The sequence below is a fragment of the Balaenoptera acutorostrata genome, chromosome 1, assembly GCF_949987535.1.
Source record: "Balaenoptera acutorostrata chromosome 1, mBalAcu1.1, whole genome shotgun sequence".
In the NCBI taxonomy this organism is placed as follows: domain Eukaryota; kingdom Metazoa; phylum Chordata; class Mammalia; order Artiodactyla; family Balaenopteridae; genus Balaenoptera; species Balaenoptera acutorostrata.
In genome coordinates this window covers 45,309,462-45,336,775 of record NC_080064.1, presented here as the reverse complement: position 1 = coordinate 45,336,775, position 27,314 = coordinate 45,309,462, and the positions used below count along the sequence as shown (strand labels likewise).

The 27,314-nt window shown below is 57.0% G+C and overlaps 1 protein-coding gene across 4 annotated transcripts in view; it reads left to right on the top strand.

The window, feature by feature from the left end:
- Positions 1 to 27,069, top strand: part of GLIS1 (GLIS family zinc finger 1) — a 226,858-nt gene extending 199,789 nt beyond the window's left edge. For 3 of the 4 annotated variants that reach the window (XM_057534868.1, XM_007164431.2, XM_057534859.1), the window contains 7 exons: positions 3,720 to 3,881; positions 8,706 to 8,816; positions 12,896 to 13,028; positions 18,319 to 18,475; positions 23,287 to 23,465; positions 23,990 to 24,157; positions 26,603 to 27,069. In XM_057534868.1, coding sequence (XP_057390851.1) covers positions 3,720 to 3,881; positions 8,706 to 8,816; positions 12,896 to 13,028; positions 18,319 to 18,475; positions 23,287 to 23,465; positions 23,990 to 24,157; positions 26,603 to 26,760 — 1,068 coding nt within the window. In that variant the 3' untranslated portion in view covers positions 26,761 to 27,069. The remainder of the gene's footprint in view (positions 1 to 3,719; positions 3,882 to 8,705; positions 8,817 to 12,895; positions 13,029 to 18,318; positions 18,476 to 23,286; positions 23,466 to 23,989; positions 24,158 to 26,602) is intronic. The other variant, XM_057534863.1, reaches the window with a different exon arrangement.
- Positions 27,070 to 27,314: the final 245 nt, after the last annotated feature.

Here is a 27,314-nt window from a genome sequence, read left to right as displayed (position 1 = left end):
CAGGCCACCTGTTCCTTGGAGGTGGAGCCAGGACAGCACTGGGATAACTCCCCATCACAGGAGGTGCTGGGGCACCTGCCCCTCCAGACTGTTGCCCAGTCCCCAGCCTGCTCCAGGCCCCAGGAGCAGGCTGACACCCCTTTGATATGCCTGAGCCCACGGGCTGGAGAGCCCAGGGTGTGTTGAGAAGGTTAGTCTGGATGTCAGGCTGGAGGAGGAAGATGGGGAGTGAGGTGAGGGGTTAAGGAGTGAGAAGTAGAAACAGGACTTTGGGGGGACTTGAGAGCCCACCATGCCCAGCGGGACATCACACACACACACATACACACGCACCCTTCCAACTCTGCAGAGGGCCAGCAGGCCCAGGAGTTGCCACCCCAGGCAGAATGCCACTCCACTACTTACCTGCTCTGTGATCCTAAATAATAGCTACAATGACGGTATTGAGCAAGAACCTGGTACCAAGATAAGCACTTACTGTGCAGTCCTCACAGCCACCCTCTGAGGTTGGTAGAACTCACCCGGTTTTACGATGAGGAAACAGGCTCAAAGAATTGAAGGGACTCACTTCGGATCACTCACAAGTGGAGCAGACAAGACACAAGCCGTGGTCGTCCCACACCAGGGTCCATGTCTGTAACTGTTGTGCTGATTCCCCCGAGCCTTGGCTCCTGACAGTGGGAGAGATATTTGCCCCGAGGGCTATGGAGAGGATACTCGATCACGATAGGGACATTACCAGGCCTAGCAGAGTGAGCGCACAGGTGCTGAACCCACGAGCATTCTGTCCTCTTCTCTCTGCCTCTGTTAGCCCATCTCTGGGGTTGTTAAAGGGGGAGGATCGTGGGGACCTTGGCAAGCAGCTGCAGGCAGAGCCCATCTCCCCTCAAGGCCCTGGCATGCCTGGGATGCTGGCTCTGATGGGGGCGTTGCTCTGCCAGGTGTATCTGCAACAGCCTCGTCCCAGACCTGTCCTGATGGGGCAGTTGCTACCCCACCTGCTGCTACCTCTGGTTCTACCTTGAGGGATGGGTCTCCCATCATGGTGCCCTGGCCAGCCTGGGACTCAGCTCTGGGAAGTTCCAATGGGGTAGGTGTGGGCAGGACGAGCTGGGCATACACAGGCATGGCATGGGCACAGCGCACATGCGCAGGTGTGGGGTACCTTGATGAACACGAGGGAGGCGTGTGCACCCCTAGGCTCCAGAACCCCTATTCTTACCCACCATTGGATCACATTTCTAACTCACCCTTTGCCCCATAAGTGAGATGCTAGCCCTGCCCGCAGGGAACTCCCAAACCCTTAGCCTGGAGGCATGGAGAAAGGGCAAAGGGTGTGCAGTGAAAACCTCAACACAGCTCAGGGTGTGACCGAGGAGGAGCAGGAGGCTGGCAGAGGCTTCTCCAAGGAGGTGGTGCTTGGGCACCATGAGTAGATGTCTGCTAAGTGAGTGAAGGAAGGCAAGGCGTTCCATTCCAAGGGAACAGCTCCAGCAGGCCTGGGGGCATTCAAGTTCCCGACACGTTCAGGGTCTGATCACTCCTGTGTGACTACAGCATAACGTGTGGGGTGTACACAGATGGGAGAGGCGTCCAGCCGTGTTGGAAGACCGCGAACACCAAGCTGCAGATCGTGACAAGTGTCTGAATTGAATTGTCAGCGAATTGGAAGGGAAGGTGTCCCAGGAGGGGCACAGCCCGAACAAAGGCATGGGGGTGGGGGCAACGGTGCTGAGACGGACGGCTGGCCAGATAGGCGCACAGACCGGGTGGGGAGATGATATCTGGATCTCCAGAGTCAGGCGGACCCTGCAAAGTCAGGAGCGGCACGCGGCCCGTGAGGGGCTATTGCCCCTCCGCCCCACATGTCCACCTTCCCGGCTCGGGCCAGAGAGGAACAGAGGGACCGGCTGGGAGCCGAGAGGCAGCCTGCTCCTCAGCCGCTGCCCCACCTCACTGTGGGCGAACCTGGCACCGGCCTTGCAGGAGAGCAAGGGGGGCGTGGCTTGTGGCCTGTTTACTCCCCACACAGGATTTCCTTCTGGTTTCGATGCACGGAAGAGGCATAACATCTGGAAATAGGAAGCGGAACAGCTTCTAAAACCCAGCTGCGGGAAGCTTGCCTGGGACCAGCCCCAGCAGAGCACGGCCCGCAGTTGTGGCCGGGTCTTCAAGGGAGAGGCTCCAGGAGAGCCCGCCCCAGACCGTTGTCTCTGGGTCCTTGTTCTGACGTCTGCCCTGGCCTGAGGGACGGAACCAATGGCTCATGAGAGGAAACCCGGCCTCCCCGATCTCTTCTTCCTCAAGGGTCACCTCCCCCTGCCCCCCTGCCCTGGGAAGGCAGCGGGCACAGAGTAGCCACCTGGGCTTTGGCCCAGATGTGGCCTGCATCTTGTCCCAACACTGTGATCACCCCTGGAAGCCTCTGTCTCTGAGGTGGGGACATTGAGGCCGCACACTTCACGGTTGTCATGCGGTTAAACACCCGGCACCACACCTGGACGGATGGAGCAGGGGTGGGCCGGTGTAGCTCCTCTTCCCGCCCACAGCGAGCACCGTGGGAATGGCGGCCAGACAGTGGGGAGAAGGAGCCAGTCACACCAGGACTAGGGCGTGCTCCGGCGGGCAGTGTTTGAAGGATTTTGAAGGCTGAAGGGGGTTGGATGCACTGTTACGAGATAGGACATTCTTTGCTGAGTACCTTTCTAGAACAAAGGCTTGAAATTGCCTGGAGGACCCCTGCTGTTTCAAGCTTCTGGTGGGGAGTCAGGAGGGGCTGGAACGTGTGTCGGGCTGAGTGTTTGAATGCCAGGCCCGCAGTACTTCAGGCGGAAGCAACGGGGTCCCTTTCCTACACCAGAGGCTCCTGGGGTAGCTGTGTAGAGAGTAGGGAGGGAGGAGTTTGAAGTTAGAGGATTCTGGGAGAGAGATGGGAGCTGGGCAGAGGCTGCTGGGATCAGCACTGTATTTGTTGCTCTCTGCTCATCCCCACCCTGACCAGGGGCATCACATGTCTGTGCTGTACCTACTGAATGCCCACTGCCTGGCATGGGGCCTAGTGCATACTTGGTGGATGTTAAACAGATAAACGGCCAAATGGTAAATCAGAGACACTGAGTTTACAAATGTGGTCATTGTTCTGACAGCAGTCAGCATTGATGCTGTGTTCCAGGTGGGCAAAGCCCTTTGACAGTCAGTGTCCTACCCCTTGGGACCTTCATATCAGCCCGGAGTGGTGGCCACACAGTCTTAGTTTGTAGGCAAGGAAATAAGGCACAGGGAGGTCAAGGGCACTGCCCAAAGCCTCACTGGGACAGAGCCCGACTCACATCCAGGCCTTGGGTTCCAAATCCAGGGCTGTCTGCAATAGATGTGTACCTACATCCTGTCCGTTCAGGGCAGTGCTGCCATTAGAGCAGCACGTCATTTCCAGATGCCGATGGAGGGCAAACCTGTCCAGATCCAGAGTTGGAAAGACCACTTTTTTCTCAAGCCCTAGTGGCCATTTGTAAGTCAGGGGTGTATTTTTTTCTGGACCCACCAGGGCTTCCCAGATAGAGTTTGGGTCCTGAGCACTTCATGGGGAGCTGAACTGGGGCAGCTGGAGGCCTCGGGCAGGGTCAGGGGGTTGGGGGGCAGAGGATGCTGGGGCCCACTTCCAGGCTGGGCGGTGGGCCTTCGGGGGGCTGCAGAGCACCCCTCACCAGCCTTTCCTGCAGTTTGAGGGCTGCAGCAAGGCCTTCTCGAGGCTGGAGAACCTCAAGATCCACCTGCGGAGCCACACGGGCGAGAAGCCATACCTGTGCCAGCACCCGGGCTGTCAGAAGGCCTTCAGCAACTCCAGCGACCGCGCCAAGCACCAGCGCACCCACCTCGACACGGTAGGCCCGAGGGCAGAGGCCGAGGGTGGGGTTGGAGGACGCGCACTCTGCCCCCACTTGCCTATGCAGGGCAGCAGGCGGCTCCAGGCAGAAACCCTGCCTTCATCCTTGAGCCCTGTTGACATTTTGAGCAGGACAATTCTTTGTGGGGAGAGGGAAGTACTGTCATTATAGGATGTTTAGCAGTATCCCTGGCCTCTATCCATTAGACAGGAGCGATCTCCCACTTCCCAGTTATGACAACCAAAAATGTCCTTCAACGTTGCCAAAAATCCCAGGGAGGAGGAATTAAACTCTCCCCTAGTTGAGAACCACTGCTTTAGCCCAGGGGTACCGGCCCAGGCACTAGTGTGGGCCGCACTGAGAGGGTGGGCTCACATCCTGCATCCTATCCCCAGGCCTGTCAGTCACCCCCAGAGCAGGTCCTCCCTGCTCTTCCCACCCCCTCCCTCCATGGAGACAGGCCAGAGGCTCTCCAGGGCCATTCTGTATCTCCCAGGCACGGTGGGTGAGGAGTTGAGGTGAGCAGGGCCTAAGACTCCAGGCCCCTGGAATAGTGGCCTGGGCCCCAGATGCCCGTGTGTCCACCTCCTTTCCCTTGTTTGTGCCAGTGTGATAACCTGCAGCTCCATCACGACATCGGTCCAAGCATTCTCTCCTGTGCATACAGACCTCAGCAGTTAGCAGAGCACTTCCTAGGACATCGTCTCCCACGATCTCACAGTGACCCTGCCAGTCAGGGGGTCACTAGCCCATTTGACAGATGAGGGAAGCGGGGCTCTGGGCATTTCACTACTCAGCTGGAAGGTGGCAGAGCTGACTCAGAACTGGGCCTCACCCCAGTCTCATAGGGCCTATGTGATGGGATGCACCCGGCCTGGGAGGCCCCCAGCCCCCATGTGCAGCAGCAGACGGGTCCGTAGCCAGATTCCACGTCTCAGCCACTGGCCTGTGTCTCTGCATTTTGTGCAAATGTTTGGGGAACTCTGCTGATCGGGGACTGGGAGACCTGAGTGGCCGTCCAGCCCAGCCTGTCCAGTATACAGACATACAGATGAGGAAACAGAGGCCCAGGAGGGCGACTGACCCCTCCAGGGTAAGTTGGAAGCCACATAACAATAGAGGTCAAAGCTAGAGGCCCTCTGGGGTTTTATAGCTGGGAAAACCAAGACCCAAAAAAGATGGGGGAAGTGGGTAGCAGAAAATAGCAGGGAAGTCACGTTTTGGGGCCAGGCCAGGCCCTGGGCAGAATATTCTATACATCTCCCCTCTCCCCTAATATCACACACACTGTCCCCCAGTTTAATCCTAGTGACAAACCACAAGGTGTAGGGGCCTATCCCCATCTTGCAAACAAAGAAACAAAGTCAGAGATGAAGTCATTGACTGTCACACAGCTGGTAAGTGGCAGAGCTGGGATGCCACCCAGTCTGCCTGACCCCAAGTCCGGTGCCCCTTGCTGGAAAAGGGGAGAAGAGCCGAGGGGAGAGGATGGGAAGGGAGAGCCCTTCCCCCCAACCTGAGCCCGACCGCTGTCCCCACCCCTCCCCTCTCAGGCTCACTGTCACGGGGGTTGGGGACATGAAGTGAGGAGGTATGCTAACAAATCCCTCTGCCTTCATTACCTCCTCACATGCCCAGCCCTTGGGGCCCTTGGCACCTGTCCCGGCCCTGAGAGGCATGGCTTGTGCCCCAGCACCCTGGTTACATCTCCCAGAGGCCACAAGGCAGCCTCAACAGCACAAGGCCTCTCTGTACCCTCCTCCCCCGGGGCAACGTCCCTCCAGCATCTCGGGGTCACCTACCCTGACTCACCCCCTTCCTCCCTTCCCCTTACTGCACTTCCTGGACCCAGCCCCAAAGCAACACGCCTCTGGCCCCAACTTGGTGTGTGAACAGAGCTCCGAGGGCTGGGTTGGGTCAGGCCCAGAATGAGCCCGCAGGGTTGTCTCAGGCCTGCATCTCCCCAGAAGGTCCTGGTCAAGCCCGGGAGGTGCAGCCACCAAGCTCAGCCCCCGCGTTCTCCAGCCCCATGGAGACATGCAGGCGGACCCCCCATGGCTAGTTTGCTTTCCCAGCACCCAAGGCTCAGGCCCATTGGGTCAGCCCCATGTAGGCTGGGCCTTGTTTTCCAGAGAGGACCCAGTCATGTCCCCAGCTCCCCTCTGACACCAGAGAACATGGGATTCTCTCCATGGGCAGGAAAGCAGCGGGACAGACTGGAGAGAACCAGCCTGGGTTCTAACCCTGGCCCTCCACCTGGTCCCGGAGGTCCGAGGACCGCCACCCATCCTCTCTGGCCTCAGTTTCCTCAAACACCTACCTCACATGAGAGGGGTAGGGGATCAACTGAGGTGACAGATGTGGAGCCCAGACACAGGATCTGCACAGCAAACTTGAGTCCCTCCTTTCCTGACCTATGACTCACTGACTGAATGCTGACTAAATCCTGCCATGTCCCAGGCACTCCATGTAGGGTTCATGTCCCGACCGCCACAGACCATCCTGCCCTGGCCTCCATTTCCTTATAAGGAAGAAGGGGGTGATAATCTCTCCTTTGCCCACTTCCCTGGACCCTTCAGGGCTGCAGAAGAGAGGGGGCACCCTAGCAGAGTGTCATGGGCACTCCACTCACTGTGAGGTCTTGGGCAAAGCATCAGCCTCGATATCCTCATCGGCAGAGCGGGGATGCTTCTCCCGGGGTGGGTGTGAGACTGAAAGGAGATCATGGGTGGCCAGCCCCGCGCGCAGGGCCTGCACTCTGGGGACTCAGTAGGTGAGGGCGCTGTGAGGTGCTCCACGCTCACAGCACGGCCGTGAGCGTCCTGCTGTTAACGAGGCTTCGGAGCTGGTGTGGGGACTCCAGGCCCGGGCCTTGGCTTCTGCTTGGGACAGCCACAGGGTTTCCTGAGGGCTCATGAGGGAGCTGGGCCAGAGGAATGTTCTACACACGTCAGGCCCTGGAAAAACAAACACAGAGATGGGCCTTGTGCCCTCTTTCCAGGCGAGGGTGCCTGCACACACGGAGCTCTGTTTGTTTGCTTTTTGACAAAAGCGTGTGGATTTGTATCAGCGTCCCCAGGGGACCGGGCCTGGGGCAGGGCAGGGTAGGGCCCATGAGAGAAAGTGTGTGTCTATGTGTGTGTGTGTGTGTGCGCGCACACGCACGCACGCGCGCATATGTTGGGGTAGGGAGCAGGCCTGTGTGAGAGGGACCCTGTAGCGTGTTGGTCTGTGTCTGTGTCTCTGTGTGGTTGTGTGGGGACAGGTCTGAGGCCTGCCTTCCACCCTCCCGCCCATACCTTCCTTTCAGCAAGGCAAGCCTCTCACTGCTCTGTCTCTCTCTTTTTGCTCTCCTCCGTTTCTTTAACCTGGCAACTCTCCGTGGCAGCACCAAGGTATGGCCGTCTCTTTCTGCTTCCCCCTCCCCATGAGGTCCAGAAGGGCTGACTCGCCTTGAGGTTTGGGGGGCAGTTCCCGTGGGCGTGTCTGACGGGGACATAGGCATCACCTCCAAACATCCCCTCCCCATGACATCCCCTGCAGTCGCTGGAGGCCAGAAGGCCCCGAGAAATCGGAGCCACTAGATGTGTTCAAAAAGGGCGCCTTAGGGACTTCAAGTAGCAGCTGGAGTCCCCAAGCAAGGTCTTGTGGAGGCCCCTACAGAGAGCTCAGAATTCAGTTAGAGCCACAGGGTCCCTGCCCTGGGTCAGACCCTGGGGCCTGAGATGAATCAGACGGGAGCCTCCCCTGAGGAAAACTCACCACTGAACAGACCCAGCAGCGCAGGTGGACAGCGCTGCCCGTGGCAGCTCGGGTGGTGGCAGTGGGAAGAAGACTCGAGGAGAGGTTGGAGAGGAGGTGACGAGGGCTGGGTGGTGGGTGTGCAGGGGCAGGAGGAGGGGTGAGGACTCAAGCAGGGCCCAAGTCACAAAGGGCCTTCAGTGCCCGGATGTGGGCTGTATCCAAGGGCACCAGGGAGCCAAGGGGGGTTAGAAGGTGAGAGCATGGCCAGGCCTGTGAGAAAGGCCCTCTGGCTGTGAGTGTGAGGGGAGGTTGGAGGCGCAGAGAGCAGGGTGGGGTCTGGACAGGAACGAGGGGAGGCGGTGGGCATGGATTCGTTGTAGAGGAGGGATGGGGCTCTGAGGGGAAGGGACGCAAAGGGCACAGACGGAGGCACAGCCTCCCCAGGGCTGTGTCCGAGATCCAGTTCCCTCTGGTCTCCCGTGATTGTTGGGCCAAGGAACTGTGATTCTGGACCCACGGCAAGTTTTGGTCAGTGGCTCCCAGCCCGGGCCCTGCCGTTGTGCAGCTTGGCTCCATGTTTGTGCCCGCCTTGCCCTGCGCTGTCCCCCCTCCCCCGTCTCCCTGCCCTCCTCCTCCTCCTCCTCTCCAAGTCAGCCACCTCACTTTACTCATTGTCTACCTGCTGCTTCTCTGCAGCCATGAGCCCCAGAGGGTATATTTTCTCGGAGCTAGTGTTAGAACTGAAAGAAAGAATCCTTAGAACTCAGCTGGCCCCATTATGCAGAGGAGAAAAGTGAGACTCAGAGAGGGGAGGCAACTTACCTGAGGTCCCAGCATGAGGGTAGAATGGAGATACAAACCCCCTCCTTCACCGCCAGGCCAGGCACCTTCCCCGCACCCATCAGCAGGCCTGGCTGAGTCAGACCCCTCCTGGCCCAGGACACGGAGGGAGGGACAGGGTGTGAGCCTGCAGCCGCCCCTTGCCCAGTCGTCCTCCCCACTGCAGGCCACACAGCGGTACCTTGGGCCTGGCAGGTGGACCCTCACTCACCCCACCTCTGCCCTCTGATGTTACAGAAGCCGTACGCCTGCCAGATCCCTGGCTGCTCCAAGCGCTACACAGACCCCAGCTCCCTCCGCAAGCACGTGAAGGCCCATTCAGCCAAAGAGCAGCAGGTGCGTAAGAAGGTAAGAGGGCTCCGTTCCAGGTCCATCTCTGCAGATGCCCCCACCCGGCCTCCCGGCCTCCCGTCCAGCATCAAGGCAGGTACAAGGCACACTGCTTGCGTGCGTTCAGCCTTCCACACCCAAGGGTGCCGCTGTCCCTTGCCCTCCATCTGCCTCCCACCAGCTCAAGTGTCCAGACAGTCCCTGACTTAACGATGGTTTGACTTATGATGGTTCAACTTACAATTGTTCAACTTTATGATGGTACGATGGTATTTTTACAAATTCAGTAAAAACCATACTTCAAATTTTGAATTTTGATCGTTTTCCAGGCTTGCGATGTGCAGTAGATCCTCTCTCGTGATGCTGGGCAGCGGCAGTGGCCGCAGCTCCCAGTCAGCTGCACAATCACGAGGGTGAACAGCTGATACGCTAACAGCCATTCTGTTCCCAGACCTCCGTTCTGTTTTTCACTTTCAGGACAGTATCCAATATGTTACATGAGCTATTCAACACTTTATTATAAGATAGGCTTTGTGTGCGTGTAAGTGTTCTGAGCACATTTAAGGTAGGTGAGGCTAAGCTATGGTGTTTGGTAGGTTAGGTGTATTAAATGCATTTTTGACTTGTGGTATTTTCAACTTACAATGGGTTATTGGGGACGTAGTCCCATTATAAGTTGAGGAAGATCTGTACTTCCTCACCCTCAGCCAGCGGGCATTTATCCACCCACAGACTGTCCACCAGCTCCTCTCTCATCCATCTGCCCACTGGCCATGGCTTGTTTATAAATATTTGATGTCAAGCATCAAGGATGCAAAAATACAAAACCACGGTCCCCACCTTCAATGGGGACCTGGCAGTGGGAGACAGACATAAAGAGATATGACAAAGACTGCAATAGACATGTGCAGAGAACAGGGCACAGAGAAGGGGCTTTAGCCCGTCAGGGTGGGAATGGGAGGGTCGTGGAAGAAGTGACATGGGGCCGGGGTGGGGCAGTGGTGTGCACTCTGGCCAGACTGCGGGCTCACCACTACTAGCCCCATGGCCTCAGGCACACACGCGTCTTAGCGCCTTTGTTCTTCATGTCCTCAGCTGTCAGATGGGGCAAAGAGGACTTGCTTTAAAGTGTTGTCATGAGGATTAAATGAGTAAATCTATGTCAAGGGTTTTGAGCAGTACTTGGCCAAAGTAAAAGTTCAGAACAGAAGTCGGTGGGTGTTGTCGTTAAGTCTTGAAGAAGGAGTAAGCATTGGGCCCGTGAAGATGGTGCGCAAGAGAGCAACTGAAGCTGAAATCACTATGTGAGGACCAGTGGGCCCCCTACCTGTCTCGGAGCTGAGCAGCAAGCCACACGGAGGGGAGGCGGTGGGGACAGGGCGACAGGACAGCCCAAAGCCCTGCAGAGGAGTCTGGGCTGAGGACAGGGGGTGCCATCGAGGGGTTATAAGCAAAAAAGGGACCTGTCACCCTGAAAGATGGCTCTGGGGCCTAGTGGAGAATGAATGGGTCGAGGTGGTTGGAGGGAAATTCAAGGCAGGGAGGCCACTGCTAGGGAGCAGGGGAGACAGTGGGGGCTGACCTGGGGCAAGGTGGGAGGGGATTGGGTTTGGCGACTGCTTGGCTAGGCAGTGGGGGGGCTGGCAGAAGGAGCATCAGTGTCAGACGTTTGGGGGCAGGATGGACGGATGGGTGGTGGTCCCCTTCACCAGGAAAGAGAATCTAAGAAAGAAGCAGGTTTGCAGAAGAAAGCAGCAGGTTCTGTTTTGGACAGGCGGTGTGTGAGCCGCTGGGTTTAACCCACATCTCCTGAGGACCACCGGGTCCACGGGTGCTTGAGTGCCAGGGAGGGTATGGGGGGGAAGAGAAACACCAGGGGCCAACCTGGGGACATGAGCATGACAGAGGAGGACAGAGGGGGAAGAGCCCATTGATTTGTTCGGCAAGATTTATGGAGCAGCTCCTGTCCTCCAGGCACTGTTCTCAGAACTGTGGATACGGCATGAATAAAGCAGAGAAAGGTCTAGAGGCTGGAGAAATAGACTGTTGTAGTCTGTGGGATGGGTGTATACAGAGATGGGGTGCTAGAAGCAAGCAGGCCTCAGTGGCAAAGACAATGAGGAGGGAACAGACAGGCTTGGGAGCCCCTGGAAGCAGTAGAGCAGAGAAGGGACATGTTCACAGCATGGGCCACGAGCTCGCCATGAGCACACGTTCACCCTGAGAAAGGAGAGATGAGCCATATGCTTCATAGACTGTATCTCAGCTAGTCCTCACTATAACCCTCACTATAACTAGGAAGTGGGCAATTTCCCCCCCCCCCATTTTAGAGATGTGGAAACTGAGGCTCAGAGAGGTAACAAATCTGCCCAGAGTTGTTCAGTGTGGGAGTGACAGTGCCAGACCCATCTGCTTCCAGGGCCAAGCTCTCTCCAGTGCTCTCAGGTTGAGGGGCTTGGGCAGGGACAGGGAATGGCCCAGGCTCCACACCAGGGGGGGCTTCCGTCCCAAGCGGACTGGTGCCCGAGGACCAGAATCCTGCCCTGGTTTTCCCAGGCCCTGTGCTTGGCTTGCACTGAGCCCCAGGGACCTGGGGCCGCAGATCTGCAAACTTCCCAACAATAAGCATCCATTAAAAGCCATCGGGGATGATGTATCTTTCTGGGTAAAGCGACCCTTGTATTATGACAGCTCTTTGGCAGCCCTGCTGCGTTTCAGAGAGAATTAGAAATGCTTTTCTTCCTTAATTCTCCTCTCCCGCTGCTCCTAATCCGATCGACATTGCGGTCTGTAAGAACATGCCTTGGCCCTCTTTTGCCAGAAACTTAACTTACATGGAAAACAGCTGCTGGGTCAGGGAGCCGAGAGCCCATCGGGAGGCTGGGCATGCCTTCCCCAAGCCTGGGTGCTGGCCCAGCTGGCCTGAGAGGGTAGAAAAACCCTCAGGGCTGACTCCCAGCTGCTGTGTGACATGCGACAAGGCTCTTGCCTTCTCTGGGTCGGTTTTGTCCCAGATAAAATGAGGGTTTGGACAAGTCAATCTTCAGGACTCTGATGGTCAGCTTTGGGATTTCCCTGGGAGAAGGGGCCCTCCCATCCTGGTGCATGCCAGCCCCCCCATTGCCCGAGGGCCCCAACCAGACCCTCCCTGTGCCCATCTGGCCCCATCTGGAGACGTGAAGATGGTCTGAGGTGTCGAGCTCAAGTCTGTCTTTAGGGACAGCTGAGGGCGGTTGGCCAAAGACTTGCCCGCCCAAGCGTACTCTTAGCCAACACCCTCAAGGCCAGGTATCGACCCAGCGAGCCCACTGTCATGTGAGCCTGGGGGACTCCGCCAGTGGAGCCAGCCAGCCCTTGACACAGCACCTTCAACAAGCGTTCATGCCCATCCTCTCATCCTCCTCACAGCAGCCTGGCCTGAGGGGTATTGTTGCTTATTACGGGCAGGGGAGGGGAGGGCCAGAGAGGAGACACTTAACCACGCGCCCCCTGTATCTTACTCCATGGCATCGGTCACCCCGGCAGCAGCCCCGAGAATGGGCCTCACAGAGCTCCAGCTACCTGGGAGGCCCCAGCTGCTGCACTTTGATGCCCTCTCGGCGTCTGTGCCGAGGCCACCCCTCCTGCGGGTGCTCCCAGCCAGAGACCGAGCCCGGCAGGCCCTGTGGGGATGTGAGGCCAGACCCCTTCCTGGGAGACTTGGACCCCCCTGACTCCCAGCAGACTTTGGCTCCCTGAGGACTCCCTGGTCCCTAGGCTCCCAGTCGAGGAAGCTTCCTCTCCCTCCCTCCTTCCCTTGGTCTGACGGCTCTCCCAGCCTGCCCAGCTCTCCCTGTTTTCTCTCACACAGGCACTCTCCCTATTAAAACCCTTGCATGTTCAATCTTCCCTTAGCATCTGCTTCTCAGCCCTGAACTAACACAACCTTCGCTGTGTACATAATTAGCTCCATTTGACAGATGAGGAAACTGAGGTACAGTGAGGGAGGGGTCGTGCCCTGGGTCCACTGTCCTTCCTGCCCTGTCCCCTAAAGCGAGGGTTGCCGGTGGGCAGGTGGTCTCGCGCTCACACCCTCTCTCTCTCTGCTCGCTCCCCAGCTGCACATGTGCCCTGATGCCCAGGCCGACGTCCTGACCGAGTGTCTGGCCCTACAGCAGCTCCACGCATCCACACAGCTGGCTGCCAGCAACGGGAAGGGTGGCCGCACCCTGAGCCAGGAGCTGCTCCCAGGTACGCAAGCAGGGAGGCAGGGCTAGGCGCACAGCCCGGAGGGGCCCCTTCCTGTACCCAGCCCTCCAGGAGGACGGCCAGGCTCTGTGGGCAGCGGGGGCCACGTGGGCATGACCTGCTGGAGGGCACCCACTCCTTGGGGCTTACTGACTCTGCAGCTTATCTGACCAGGCGTATGTTCCTTCACACTCCTCTGTGGCTCCCCATCGCCCGTGGGATGAAGCCCAGGCTCCTCCCAGCTGGGCCTCCCAGGCCTCACGGGGCCTAGGCACTCCTGGCCGCCTCCCGCCCCAACCTTGGCACGTTGGACGCAGTTCCCGAACACCCCATGCTCCCTCTTGCCTCTGAACCACTGTACACACCTTGCCAGCCTCCACACCCCTCCCCTTCACGAAGGCAGCTCCTGCACTTCCTTCAGGACCTGCCTCAGGGCTCAGGCCTGGACCCCAACTTAAAGTCCCATGTACTCCCCACCACGACTCCTTGCTTCAGAGGAGAAAACCGAGGCTCTGAGAGGGTGGGCAGCTTGGCCATAATCAGTTCCAGCTCATCATAAGATAGGGCCCGCCAAACCCCTGGAACCCTGCAGCCTATCCATCCGGACACTCAGAGCCTCTGGTCCAGCCGAGGCAGCCTGTGTGACCCTCCCAGCTGCCGCGGGCCATGGAGCAGGTCTCAGGCCCTGGCAGGAATTCCTGGATGCTTGGGAATCCAGCCCAGAAAAGGGCAGTGTGGCCTGTGGATTCCAGCTGATAATGCTTGTGCTCTACCCCCTCCCCACCCCCCAAAGAAACCACAGTATCAGAGCAGAAAGCTTTTCCCACCCTTCGGGATTTCTTGAATTACCCCAACCATTTTAAACATTTTTTATTTTCTAGTTTTTAAAAATTCTCCCCCCCTCAGCCTTAGAGTTGCAGCAAATTTAAAACTGTGTCAAAGCGCTTCACCAAACAACCTCGGGAAGAGAAGGTGTTTCCTCTTTCTCTAGGTAGCCCTTCACAGGGTCTGTGCTCATACAGGTCCACAAAGGTGAGGACACCCCAGGAGGATGGGTCCATGGAGGAGGGACCACACCCACCTCCCTCCAGCTAGGGGGCCCATCTGCCATGGCTGTTTCTCATAGGGTCAGAGTTGCTAAAATAGGGACCCTAGTAGAGAAGAGACCCTAGGGATGACCTAGTCTAAGGATAAAGGTTTGCATCTCAAGTGCCAGCTGCCTGTGGCTGGACCTGTGTGTTGAGAAGGATTCTGAGGCTCAGCAGGAAAGAGGGCTGGGACTGATTAATAATGGCTACCCTGGGGCCGAGGTCCTACAGCTGCATCATTTTTACCCTGGGAGGACTCAGGTCTGGGCAGGAAAAGGACTGACCCAAGGTCATCCAGAAAAGTCAGCAACAGATCCAATTTGGAAGCCTGTTCTCCCAGATGCTATCCCAGGGCTTGTCCCAGCGAGAGCAGCCGGAACCAGCAACAACCATCTCTTGAGCACCTGCTTGGGCTGGTCACTTTACAAACATCATCTCATCCAGTCACCAGTGAGCCCATGCTGCAGATGAGAAGTGAAGTCACTGAGGCAGCATCGTGGACGGGAAGGGCACTGGGGTAATACCAAGCCTGCCCAGGCCTGCTCCGACAGTGAGTGAGGGGTGTCTCCCCTGCCTTGAGCCTCAGTTCCCCGCCCCGTCCCACACCTGCCGTGGCAACAAATGGGACTGTGGATGTGATCCCTTATATGAACCCATGTGACTGAGAATTTTATCATTATTTTTTGTGTCTCATGGTGAAGGAGAAGAGTAACTATTTACTCATCCATCTCCTAATAATGCAACAGCCAACATTTATTGAATATGTGCTGCCAGGAGCCGTTCTAGGGCCTATACATATGTGTGTTAACTAACATAATCCTCACATCAGCCTCAGAAAGTACATGCTAGTATGCTCTTTCTTTTCCAGATGAGGCAACTGAGGCCTTGAGAGCTTAAGTAACTTTTTGCTGAGGTTCCACAACCAGTAAATGGCAGAGGCCAATTTCAGCCCAGGCCATCTGGCTGCAGCCTGTGCCCTTAACCAAACCATCTGCTGCCTCCCTGCTGCCAATGCTACATCTCGCCATACTGAGCACCTACTGTGTGCCAGGCTCTGTTCTAGTCCCTGTCCTTGAGCTGCTTCCAGCACAGTGGGGAGAAAAGGACCAGCCAGGCAAACCCAGGAGTCCTGGGTCCCCCTGGGATTCGACCGTCAGGTTCTTCTACAGACCCTACAGCAGATGCCTGAGGCACGGTTGGGAACAGATGTTGGGGCCAGATGTTAAGTGCTCACGGCTGATGATTGATGATGCTGATTTACAGCCTGAAGTGGTATGTTCTGGGGAGAGAACGGGCAGCCCCCATGGTGTCCCCGCTCCTGCTGTTCCTCACGATACAGTGGTTCCCTCCTTCCCACACGCTGTCTGTCCACATGTTCAACATGCCTGGTCCGCATACTCAGCCGCCTACCGTGTGTTCATCCTCAGGGGGCTGTACAGAGAGGGACCTGGACCAGGCAGGGCAAAGGCAGGGGGAATGGGACAGATTCGATGAGTGTGGACAGAAGAGTCCAGAACAGAGGGGTGAGGTTAGGGAGGGGCTGGTGAGGGCGGCCTCAAATCTTCATTTGTCTGACTATGGGAAGCTCCCTCTAGCTTGTCTCTCATCAGGGAGGACCAGCTCTCTTTACAGGAAACCCTCAGGAGCTTACCCGGCAGGCCTCCCTCAGCTGACCCTGGTAACGTGATGGGCAGTGAGGACATGAGAAGCATGAGGTCAGCACGGCTGAGGGAGAGGGAGCAGGATTTATCAGGATTCTAGGCCTTCCCAGCTGTCAGACTCCCAGATTGGTTCAAGATGGCAGGTGAGGAGGTGCCGTAGAGAGCGGTGAGCGGAGCAGGCCGTGGGCAGCACTGAGCCAGGCCCCATCCGCAGAAACCCCCTCCTGCGCCTTCCTGACCAAGCTGGGAGGGATGTGTGGCCGAAGGAGATGGCCGATGGATGTTGCCCGTGGGAACAGAGGTCCCCGAGACGGAGCGGGAGGGACTGGGGCTGAGAGGCGGAGGCTCCCAGGAGCCCATTCAGAGCCTGGGTCTCACAGCCAGCCCACAGTGAAGCCTGGACCAGAGGTCCCTAGCCAGACATCCAGGCTGCAGCCTGAGCTGGAGCCCCAGGCCATTTCCTTGGGAAATGGGAGGCCTGATTAGCTGCCCATTGCATGACTTTTGGCAAATCACTGAAGATCTTAAGACTTCGTTTCTTCATCTTTTTTTTTTTTTTTTAAACTAATTTATTTATTTATTTATTTTTGGCTGTGTTGGGTCTTCGTTTCTGTGCAAGGGCTTTCTCTAGTTGTGGCAAGCGGGGTCCACTCTTCATCACGGTGCGCGGGCCTCTCACTATCGCGGCCTCTCTTATTGCAGAGTACAGGCTCCAGACGCGCAGGCTCAGCAGTTGTGGCTCACAGGCCCAGCTGCTCCGCGGCATGTGGGATCCTCCCAGACCAGGGCCCGAACCCGTGTCCCCTGCATTGGCAGGCAGACTCTCAACCACTGCGCCACCAGGGAAGCCCCGTTTCTTCATCTTTAAATGAGATCATATTATCTGCCCGATTGACAGTTGTTGAGATGCTTAAACTTGATAGTGTGGAAAAAGAGCTTGACGTATAGTATATTCTTAATTAACTGTTGTTAATAATAGATTAGAATTTCACCTAATGTAACCCTTCCTTAGGATGTCTGTTGCTCCAGCTGCTGGCCGGGGGTTGCAAACTGTTTGGTCTACAACCTGTGCGGTGCCACAGTCCCCTACCGTAAACCCTGCCGGTTCATTTACTTTGCTCCCTGCCGTGCCACCTAAGGCGTTGAGCTTGCAATCCCTGCCATAGCCCTGCTCAGTTCCTGGTAGTAGTTCCCTGACTTGCAGGCCTGGGATGGGCTAGCCTTAGAACCACCTAAGAAGGTAAAAGTTCCTCCTTTACTGCATCCATGAAAGGAGTGTGGTGTGTTCTCAGATGGTCCCCATGAGGTGCTGAGAACATTGGGTCTGGATCCACGATGACCAGAGTGATGTTCGAAACGTAGCAGCTGACAGAGTGGACGCTGCCTCAGTGCAGCTCGGGGCACAGCCCCCAGGTCCACAGAGTCCTCCCAGGGCATCAACTTGATGAACTGATTTCTGGGAAAATGATGTCAATTTCTATTAATGTTCAAATAAACATGGCCAGATTAAAGAAGGGGTGCAAAATTGGCCTCATTTTTTTTTTTTCAGATGAAATAGGGAACGTCAAAACTTGCAGCCTTTGCTGTGACCTTCTCAGGCTCTAGTCCCAGAGTTGGGGTTCATTCTCCCCTCTAATTGGGGTTCCTTGGTGAAGGCATTTGGGAAGCAGTGGCCTCAGTAACTACTCTCAGACCCTCAGTTGGGACCCTGGACTGACTAGTGTCCCCCATTTGATTCATTAGCCCACCTGTCTTCTTAACAAGGGTAAGACCCTTGAGAGTAAAAGGTGATAAAAGGTGGTACCACCCTGCAGGTGTCTGCTAGAGGTTTAGAATCTGAGACTAGAGCATGGTTGACACCTCTCCTCGGTCGGGACCCTTGTGCAGTGTACAGCCTACACAGCCATCTGTGGTATCCCTTCTCCCAAGTCTCCCAGACCAGCCTGCCATCCAGCTACCATAGCCATCCTCTCTCTAGAACCCCTCACAGCAGACACCCCGGCGCTGCTTGCACACCTCTGGGGTTGGGTAGTTAATTTTCTCCAAAGGCAGCCTGTGACCCTACAGCAGCTCTGCCTATTAGAAGGAACGGCCAGGCCTGGAGCTAGAGTCTGCTTCTCTCAAACTTCTCTTCATTCCAGGGTCTCTGTCTACTGGGGCTACACAGAGCAAGCCCCTTCTTTCCCAGAACAGCCCCAGAGGTTTGAGGCAGGCTGCTCCATTCAACACCCCTCTGCCCCAGTAAACACACACACACACACGCACACACACAGCCCGACCACCCCATGCCTCTGACAGCCCCTGTCAGTCCACCCCTGCTCTCAGCACAGGCCTCAGCCCCGCACACAGCCCTTCAGCTACAGCATGAACAGAGCAGCGTGGGGCCATCGTCTCCCCCGTTTGGGCCCCTAACCTTCTATGAATACAACCTCGCTGGTTTCCCTTCTTGTCTTTCTCTCTCCGCAGGCGCACGGCTTCTGGGGCATCCGCAGCCATCTCTGGGGAGTGGCCGAAGCCCAGTGATATTTGTTTGCTTTCCTGCAGGCGTGTATCCCGGCTCCATCACCCCCCATAATGGGCTCGCATCAAGCATCCTGCCCCCTATGCACGACGTCCCTTCCAGGCACCACCCACTGGACGCCACCACCAGTTCCCACCACCATCTGTCCCCTCTGCCCACGGCTGAGAGCACCAGGGATGGGTATGTACAGCAAGCCAGTCCTCCTCCGGGACAGCAGGTGGGCACCTGCACGGGCAGCAGGTGAGGGCAGGCGTCCCACACACTAAATGGTTGTTACTAATAATGAAAAGAGCCAGCGTTTATGCAGCACCTACCTGTACTGCGCTCTGTACCAAATACTAGCTGTGCACGATTTCATCAGTGCCTCACAGTAACCCTACCAGGTGGATGATATCAGTTTGGGGCCTCTCAGTGCCTCACCTCGTGCCCCTTCCACTCCCTGGGGGGCGGCCCTGGGAAGATGCTGCATCCCCACCCCACCCTGCATTCTGGGCTTCCACAGCCAGGCCTCCCTGGGAGCCTCACCCTGACTTCTCTTTGGCTGGTACCGTGTATCTGGCGAGCAGACTGCCCACCGCCCACTCCAGAGAGGCCCGCCTGGTCTCGTCCCCACTTCCGGCCGATGCAGCTGTGACCATTGGCCGGCCCGCCAGGGCTGTCCAGAAGCCCTTACTGCAGGATCACTGCAGGGAGGAGGCCTCTTTCTGCATTCAGGGTGGTTCCCACTGTGGCCATTTACTTGGCTGGAAACAAGGAATGTGCTAATTGCTGGCCCCTAATGCTTCAGAAATCTGTTTTCCTTGCAAATGGGCAGAGGGAAGCTTCACAGCCCTACCGCCTGCCCTCCCTGCCACTTTTGCTTGATCAAAACTTGTCCCCCAAGTTTGACTTGATCAAACTTGTCCCCCAAGGCCTGGTCCCATCACCTTCCTCCTCCCCTGCCCTTCCTTCTCAAGGCTGCAGCCGTGGCCTGCCTGTGCGTGGGGCCCTCAGCCTGAGTTCATTACCAAATTCGCTGTCCAGGGCTCCTCTTGCTACTCACTCATCTGTTCATTCAGTGTCCAGCTATTGAGCCCCTGATGAGGACAGGGCCCTGGGCCTGGTGCTGAGGCCACTGATGCCCCCAGCCAGCCCTGGTGAAGCTCCCTGTGATAGACCTACAGGGATTGATGATGCGGGGCAAGTGCCCTCAGGGAACAAAGCAGAAGGGGCTGTGGAAACCCAGAGAAGAACCCAGTGTGGTGGGGGAGGATGTCAGGGAAGGCTTCCTGGAGGTGGTGTTAAGCCGGGCCTCCAAGGTTAAGTAGGAGCTGGCCGAGTAGAGAGGTTGGGAGGAAGGAGCAGCCAGAGCATGGGCAGGTGTGGTGAGAGCTTGGTGTGTTCTGAGAAGCCTGAACCTTCGTGTGGGGTGATAGGCTCAGGAGAGCGGTCACCAGGGCCAGATCATGGGGCCTGTGACAGGACTCTGTCTGAAGGGTGTTGAGCAGTGAGCAGGTCAGGTTTGGGGATGAGAAGGCACAGCCTGCAGTGTGGGGCTGGACTGCAGCGTCCAAGGTGGGTGGATGGCAGCCTGAGCCAGCACCTGTGGGAGGGAGGAGGAATGCTCAGAAGGCATGAGTGCCATGGAATGAGCAGGACTTGAGGACACTCTGGCTGGGTGGGGAGAGGAGGGCTGGTCAGAGATGAACCCCTGGGTGAGCAGGGAAGACTGGCTATGAGTAGGGGAAGAGCCACAAAGAGGCAGCATGATGGAGTGCAAAGGGGGACCCAGAAAACCAAGCCCTCCCCAAGCCTCAGTTTCCTCTTCTGTAAGATGGGCTTTAAAATACCCTCCTCTAGGAAGATGGTGAGGATCAGCTACACATGCCTGACAATGTATGTGTCACCTGGTACAGGTTCCTTGGACACTACCCCCCTGTCCCCCACCCACTGGCTCAGGCCACCTGTTCACCCACAGCCAGCCCCAAAACATCGCCAACCAAAGAAAAATAAACCAGAGGCCTTTCCCCTCTCAGGCCTGTGCACTCTGCTCCGCCTCATTCATCACCTCCCTGCCGCCTGCATAAGTGCCCATCAAGAATTCCTGCAGCGAGAGGCAGAGTGATGACAGGACGGAGACAGGACCCCAGGCCCGCTCGGCCACCCGTGCCTGCAGGAGCAACGGGCAAGCCATCCCCACCAGCCAGGTGCCCAGGCTCCCATGGGCTGCCCGAGAGAAGGGCCCTCACGCCTGACACCAGGCCCAGGCCCAGCTTGAATGGGTTTCTTTTTTCAGCCCCTGAGAAGAGGCGAGGAAGGGGGGAAGGCCTTCAGCCTCCCCTTCCTGCCAAAGTCAACATGGAAGGCCACTCGCAGCTCCCTGGTGGTTTGCTGGGACGTTAAATAGCTTGACAGAATTATCTGATTCACTCAAAAATATGCTAAGAGGGCCTGACTTCATGACCAAATTTGTTTACCCTGGCTAAGAGAAGACTCTCAATAGGGTGGTTTTTTCTCCCCGGCCCTGTACGAGGTATGAAGCCCTAGTCTGCCAGGCCAGTGAGGTTTTATATTAATTTTTATAGGTTCCAATTGAAGCAAAAATATTTGATTTAGGGATCATTTGCATGACTCAGAAGAGGAGCTCCAGATGATCTTTTTTCCTTTTAAAGAGTTCAGGTAGAGCAGTATAACCTCAGCCTTCACGTCTGCTGAGGGGAGAGTCGTGTTCTGTTTAATTTCACTGGCTGTGAAGGTGGCAAACGGGAATTTATGGCAGGTTTGAGACAGGAGAAACAAACTTTGAAAATGCATGTTTTTTCCCCTTCGGATCTGGTTCTCCTTAAGTCTGCAGTGCCGTTAATCTCTGGATTTTGTAGCTGAGTGATTCAGAAGCCCATTTGTTAGTATTAGCTGTTTGCTATGTGCCAGGCCCGGTGCTGAGCAGGGAGTAACTGAGAGGACCAGGCCTGGCCCTCCCCGCAGGGGCTCCCAGGGGAGGGGACCGACAGGAAGTCGCGGAAGAACTGGGCTGTGGGTGCCAGGATGGGGTGGGCATAAGACAGGAGGGTACCACTCAGCAGGCTGGAAGGAGGAAGACCCACCCTCCTGGCCACACCTGGACCCAGCCTCAGCTGAGAGAACTGGTTATGAGGACCCATGGCTTGTGCACAGCCTTACACAGTTTATAGAGCACAGTTGTAGACCCACTTGATGGCCCTGTGAGACAGGTCTAAAAATATACATGTTGATGATAATGACAATTAATTCATGGAGTCACGATGAGGATCAGTTCATCAGCTTACGGAGGCTGACGTGTACCTCCAGGGCCTTAGATGCTGGGCCTGGGGACCAGGGACCTGGCGTGGAAGCCCCTTTCTGCTGTCTTCAGCGTACTCACACAGTGGTGGGGGTCCCAGACATGGGAATGATGACAGTGCAGTGTCATCACAGGGGCAGTGACAGCAGGATGCTCAAGTTAGATCACATGGGGACCCTGCAGAGCTACAGACGTGAAGCCCACCAATCTCTCCCCAAATCTTTCCTTGTTTTGAGACAGTCCTGCTCCCCTCAGAGAGAGGCACTGATCTGTCTGTTCACACCTCTTCATGTGTTGGAGGGTGGGCAGGGGTAACATGCCTAGCCTGAAAAGGTCACCTGGAGCTTCACCTGGAGCTGTGACATTGAGTTCATAGAGTATTCTAACGTGAATGGTCCAACATAACCATTAATGCAAACAAGAAAATAAAGACTCTGAGCCCTCACACTCGTCCTCTTTCTGCAGTGCACATAAATGCTTCATAGGCTGTGAGCCTTCAGCCAAGTCCCCCTGACCCCAGGGTCATTTGGGTTCCTGTGAGCAGACCTCAGAGGCTTAGGAAGGCGGCAAGAGGAAGGAACCTGGTGTACAGTGACATGAAGCCTAGTTACACAGCCCACTGGGGCTCAGCTGGGTTCAGGGCGGCTGCAGGCTCGTTTCAGAACGTGAGCTTCCAGAGAGTACGGGCTGAGGCCCGCACCCCTTCAGGCTGCGTACGAAGGGAGGTGGTGAGTCCCCCATCACAGGATGTGTGCAAGTGGAGGAGAGATGGCCAGAGATGGAGACAGAAGGTCCCTAAAAGTACACCATGCAGAGGACTAAAGGCCATGCAGAGGACTAGAGGCCAATTTGGACATCAGACCTAAGTGCTAGTTTTCCTTCCTTTCACCTTGATGATAATGCTGATGATTCACAGTGTGGTTAAGAATGTATCTGACATCATACTGGGTGCTTTGTCTACACTGCTTTATTTAATTTTATCCTCACCATAACCCATGGGGTCAGTGCTGTGTGGCTGGGACTAACTTGGGCAACCTCTCTGAGCCTTGGTTTTCTGATCTGTGAACATCTCTCACAGGATCTGGAGCGAGGCAGAGGTTCAATGGGTGAATGGTGACTGTTAGTGCCTTGGGATGTTCTCCTGCTGAGAAACTGCCCCGGCTTTCAGTGGGGCTGTTCCTGGACTCATCCTGCTGGTGACCAGAGTGGCTTACACAGAGTTAGGGTGTGGGGATCCAGCAGGGGTGGCTGGTATTTAGCCCTGGGTAAAGAGTTGCAGTGGAGTTGTGAGGTGGAGAACACAGCAACCCTGTGAGGAAACCAAGGCTCAGAGACATTAAGCATTTTGCCCAAAGTCACATGGGCAGTGAGAGCAGATGGGGTTTTAAACAGTTTTGTTGACTCCAGAGGTTGTGGTTATAACCAGTGGTCTTGACTATCAGTCCTAAATACCAAATAGAAGCTTTTCTTTAGTGGTTCCTTTGGACTCTAAAGCTTACAGGACTTAAAATTTTAATTCCGGTTTGAACATAATCAGAAATAAAAGCTTCCTCTTCTAACTGCACTGCTGTAAGTTAGAGCAGGTCAGTGAGTGAGCTCACCATAGCTGGAGGGGAACAAGAAGTGGCAGGCACGCCTGTGGCCCCCACATCCTCCAGAGCCCATCCTGCTAAGGGCTGTCTCTTCTCTCCAGGTTGGGACCCGGCCTCCTTTCGCCCATGGTCAGCCCACTGAAGGGGCTTGCGCCACCGCCGCTGCCACCATCCTCCCAGAGCCATTCTCCAGGGGGCCAGTCCTTCCCCACGCTCCCCAGCAAGCCACCCTACCCGCCCTTCCAGAGCCCTCCGCCCCAGCCTCTGCCCAGCCCGCAAGGTAAGCTCTGGCCAGGGGGCCCTCTCCATATGTACCCACCGATTCCACTCAGGCTGCCCAAGAGGCAGGAGACACTGGCCTGGGGGTGGCAGGTGGGTACTCGGAATGATGGCGGGCACTGAGGGCCACACTGGGAAAAGCCGGGAGGCAGGGCTGAGTAAGAGTTTGTTCCATCGACCAGACATCAAAGGGAACAGCGTTCCCTTTGATGGCTGGGGGTGGGACTGGCCTGCTGCTTGGAGGAGCAGTGAGTGATGGGGTATCTCGAAGCGGAAGTCGGGGGAGGGCCCACAGTCCCTTCCCCCCAAGCACTGTCGTCGGGCACAGCCACGTGAGACCACCTCGCCCAACCCCATGCGGGGCAGGACCCCCCGCGCCTCCTCCACCCTGGGGCTCTCTTCACTCATTCACACCCCCCATGCCCACAGGACAGTGTGGGGGGCTGAGCACTGCAGTGGGGGACCGTCCCCTCCCTCCCTCGGCATTTTCCCTCTGAATGCAGCCCCCGCTGACTCCCCCTGCAGGCTACCAGGGCAGTTTCCACTCCATCCAGAATTGCTTCCCTTATGGTGACTGCTACCGGTCAGCCGAGCAGGCCGCCAGTGGGGACGGACTGGCCGGGGAGGCCCACGGTTTCAACCCCCTGCGGCCCAATGGCTACCATGGCCTCAGTGCACCTTTACCTGCCACAGGTAAGCCCCGCCTGCATGCCTCCTTTCCATTCCAGTGCCGCGTGCTTCGTGCATATTGTCCCACAGCCTTGGGACGGCCCTATGAGGTAGGGTCATCCCCACTTTACAGAGGTGGAGCTAAAGGCGCAGGGAGGCCCCAGGACCCCACAGAGTGGGGATTTGCACGCTGCCTGACCCCAGCCTCAGTGTTCCTTCCACACTCTCACACAGAGAAGAATCAGACTAGGAGCTCCCCGTCTAACTGATGCTTTCCTTTAAATATTTATTGAGCACCTACTGTGTGCCAGGCACAGTTGTAAACCCTGAGAATACAGCAGGGAATGAGACAAATACTGATCCCCATTTAACACATGAGGGAACCGAGGCCCACAGAGGCCACACTGTAGGAAGAGACAGAGCCTAGAGGTTGTGCTTGTTCCTTATGCTGCATCTGTGTCCCCCTCAGGGCCCTGGGCCTTCCTCGAGTAATGCCCCCAGCTGGGGTGGAGAACCCAGTGAGAGGGGAGGGCTGCGCACGGCCCGAGTGGAGATCTCAGACCCCAGGGCCAGGCCTGGTCAGAGCAGGGGCATCAGATGGGTGGTACCGGAAGTCCCCAAGCCAAGCCCACCCCAGATCAGCCTCGGGGCTCAGATCTAGCTGGAAGCTGCAAGGCCTGGGCAGGATGGTGGGGCCCCAGACAAAGGGGAGCCTGAGACCCTTCCCAGAGGCCCCTTGGGCAGCTCTGGGTGTGTGCGGCTGGGGGTGGAGGGATAAGGACCAGGGACAAGCACCAAGGCCACAGCCGAGCACACACAAACCTGTGGGTCACCTGCGTGTGGACCCGTGTTCCTGCTCACACACACGCTCCGGGCCTGTGCGTGTCTTCTTTCTACACGTGTTTGTGGGGCACATCTGTGTGGCCATGTGCATGCATGTGCATGCAGGGCCCGCACGGTGGGTTCCCGGCAGTGTCAGCCCCCCATGTGTGTAAGGAGCTCGGCGGCACGTGTGTTTGTGTCTGCAGACATGTGCTCCACATCGTGCTTGTGCTGATGTTCATGCCGTGTCTGTGCACACGTGTCCTCCTCCTGTGATTCCCCTCTGTGTGTGTACACGTGTGTGTGCATGGTTGTGTATTAGCATGTTTGGGCCATTTCATATGAGCATGCTTGTGTGCAGGTGTGTGCCTGTGTGTTCGGGTACGGTGTACATACCTCTGTGAGTGGACATGTGTCACACGCATGCACGAGAGGCAGATGTGAACCTGACCACAGGTCTGCGGGGGGCGGGGGGGCGTGTTCGCTTGCACGTGGGTTGGTGAGTGATTAGGCACCCGCCGCCGCCGTCTCCAGCACTGCCAGCTCTCACCACCCCATCCTCCCCCTGGCCCCATCCAGCTCTAGGCGGGATTTTCTTGGTTTAGCAGCAAGCCCTGAAATAAATAGCTCTGAGGGGGGGGCGAGAGGCAGCTTCCATGCCCCCACATCTGGGTAGGGGGTTCTTTTGGCCTTCCCTCTCCCTTGCTGTCTGGGTGGCAGCCCAGCATCCAGTGCCCTTGCCCATACCTCCTCTGCCAAGCTGAGAGCAGACTCACAGGATTGAATCCGGACCAACAAGGTAGGGCCATGGGGCCTCAGGATTAGTTTGGTCAGATCCCATTGCACAGACAGGAAGACTGAGACCCATCTGTCTCAGGTTATACAAATTCATGACAGCAGCTCAGGGACAGAGTCCTTAGGTCAGGGACTGGATAAGACGACCGACCTCTCTCGGTTCCTTCTAGGTTTCAGGCCCCCACCCCAGAGACAGTGTGTCCAATGGAAGAGCCAGGTGTCTCAGAGCCAGATGGACCTGGGTTCAAATCCCAGCTCCCCTGCTTACTATGACCTGGGGCAAGGAGCTTGCCTTCTCTGAGCCTGTCTTCTCACCTGTAAAATGGGATAATGAATCCCACCTCATAGGATTGTTGTGAAGCTTAAGTGAGACAAGATTTAAATGAGCTTTTGGTAAACGCCCAATGAGTGCTGGCCCCCATCTTTGGGTTTCTTGTGTCTGCTGGGTCAGAGGAACCTGAAAGGGTGGCGGTGGGCTGGGGTCCTTCTGCCAGGAGAAAACCAGCCCTTGAGGGCTAGAGCTGTGATGTTCCCACCTCGACCTCCCCTTCCTCCCCACATTCCGCCCCACAGTCCAGCACTGGGTGATGGACTGCTCCACGCCAGCCCTTGCCTCTCTCCCCAACTGCCCTGGGCCCCTTGGAGGTACAAGACCTTGGGAGCCTCCTCCCAAGCCCCCTCCCCACCCACCAGCTCCCCCATCTGGAAGAGCAGAGGGCTCAGAGCACCCTGCTGAGGGGACACTGTGACGAGGGGGCCTGGGCAGGAGGGTGGGGTCTGGGAGCTGGGAAAAGATGACAAGGCATGGCCCTTGAGTTCTCCAGTCTGGACCCTGTCCCCCTACACCCACAGGCTACGAGGCCCTGGCCGAGGCCCCATGCCCCACAGTGCTGCCACCGCAGCCATCAGAAGACGTCGTGTCCAGCGGCCCCGAGGACTGCGGCTTCTTCCCCAACGGGGCCTTTGACCACTGCCTGAGTCACATCCCCTCCATCTACACAGACACCTGAAGGAACGCCGCCCACACCTGCCTGACCTCCACCGCAGACGCTCCCTTGCCCGCCCCGCCGTCTGTTCCCACCTTCGGGGCACGCAGCCCGAGCAGCCAGGCCACCGCTCCGCAGAGCGCGGGGTGCCTGGTCTGCGGCAGCTGCGCAGCACTGGCCGGGACTGAGCCTCCGAGCCTGAGCCAGGTGCTCAGAGGTGCCCGTCAGCATCCGTGACCTGTGGCATCCCTTGACTGTGTCTTCCTTTTGTTTCCGCCATGGTTTCGAAATCACAGACCTCGTGTATATAAAATGTACAGAACTTGTTTTCCATTCCCCTGCCAGTTTTATATTTTTGGTTTTACAAGAAAAACATTAAAAACTGGAAATGAGACTTGGGGACCCGGTTCTGCTTTGCGATTCAGCCTAGAGGCCGAGACCAGGAGAGCAGTGGAGGCGTGTGTAAGAGAGCCGAGGTGCGGAGCCCAGCTCGGTCCCTGGGTTCCCTCGGCAGGGACGGGGGCCCGCATCACAGGGCCGCCACCACGTGCTGTGGGCCTTACAGACACCGGCACTGG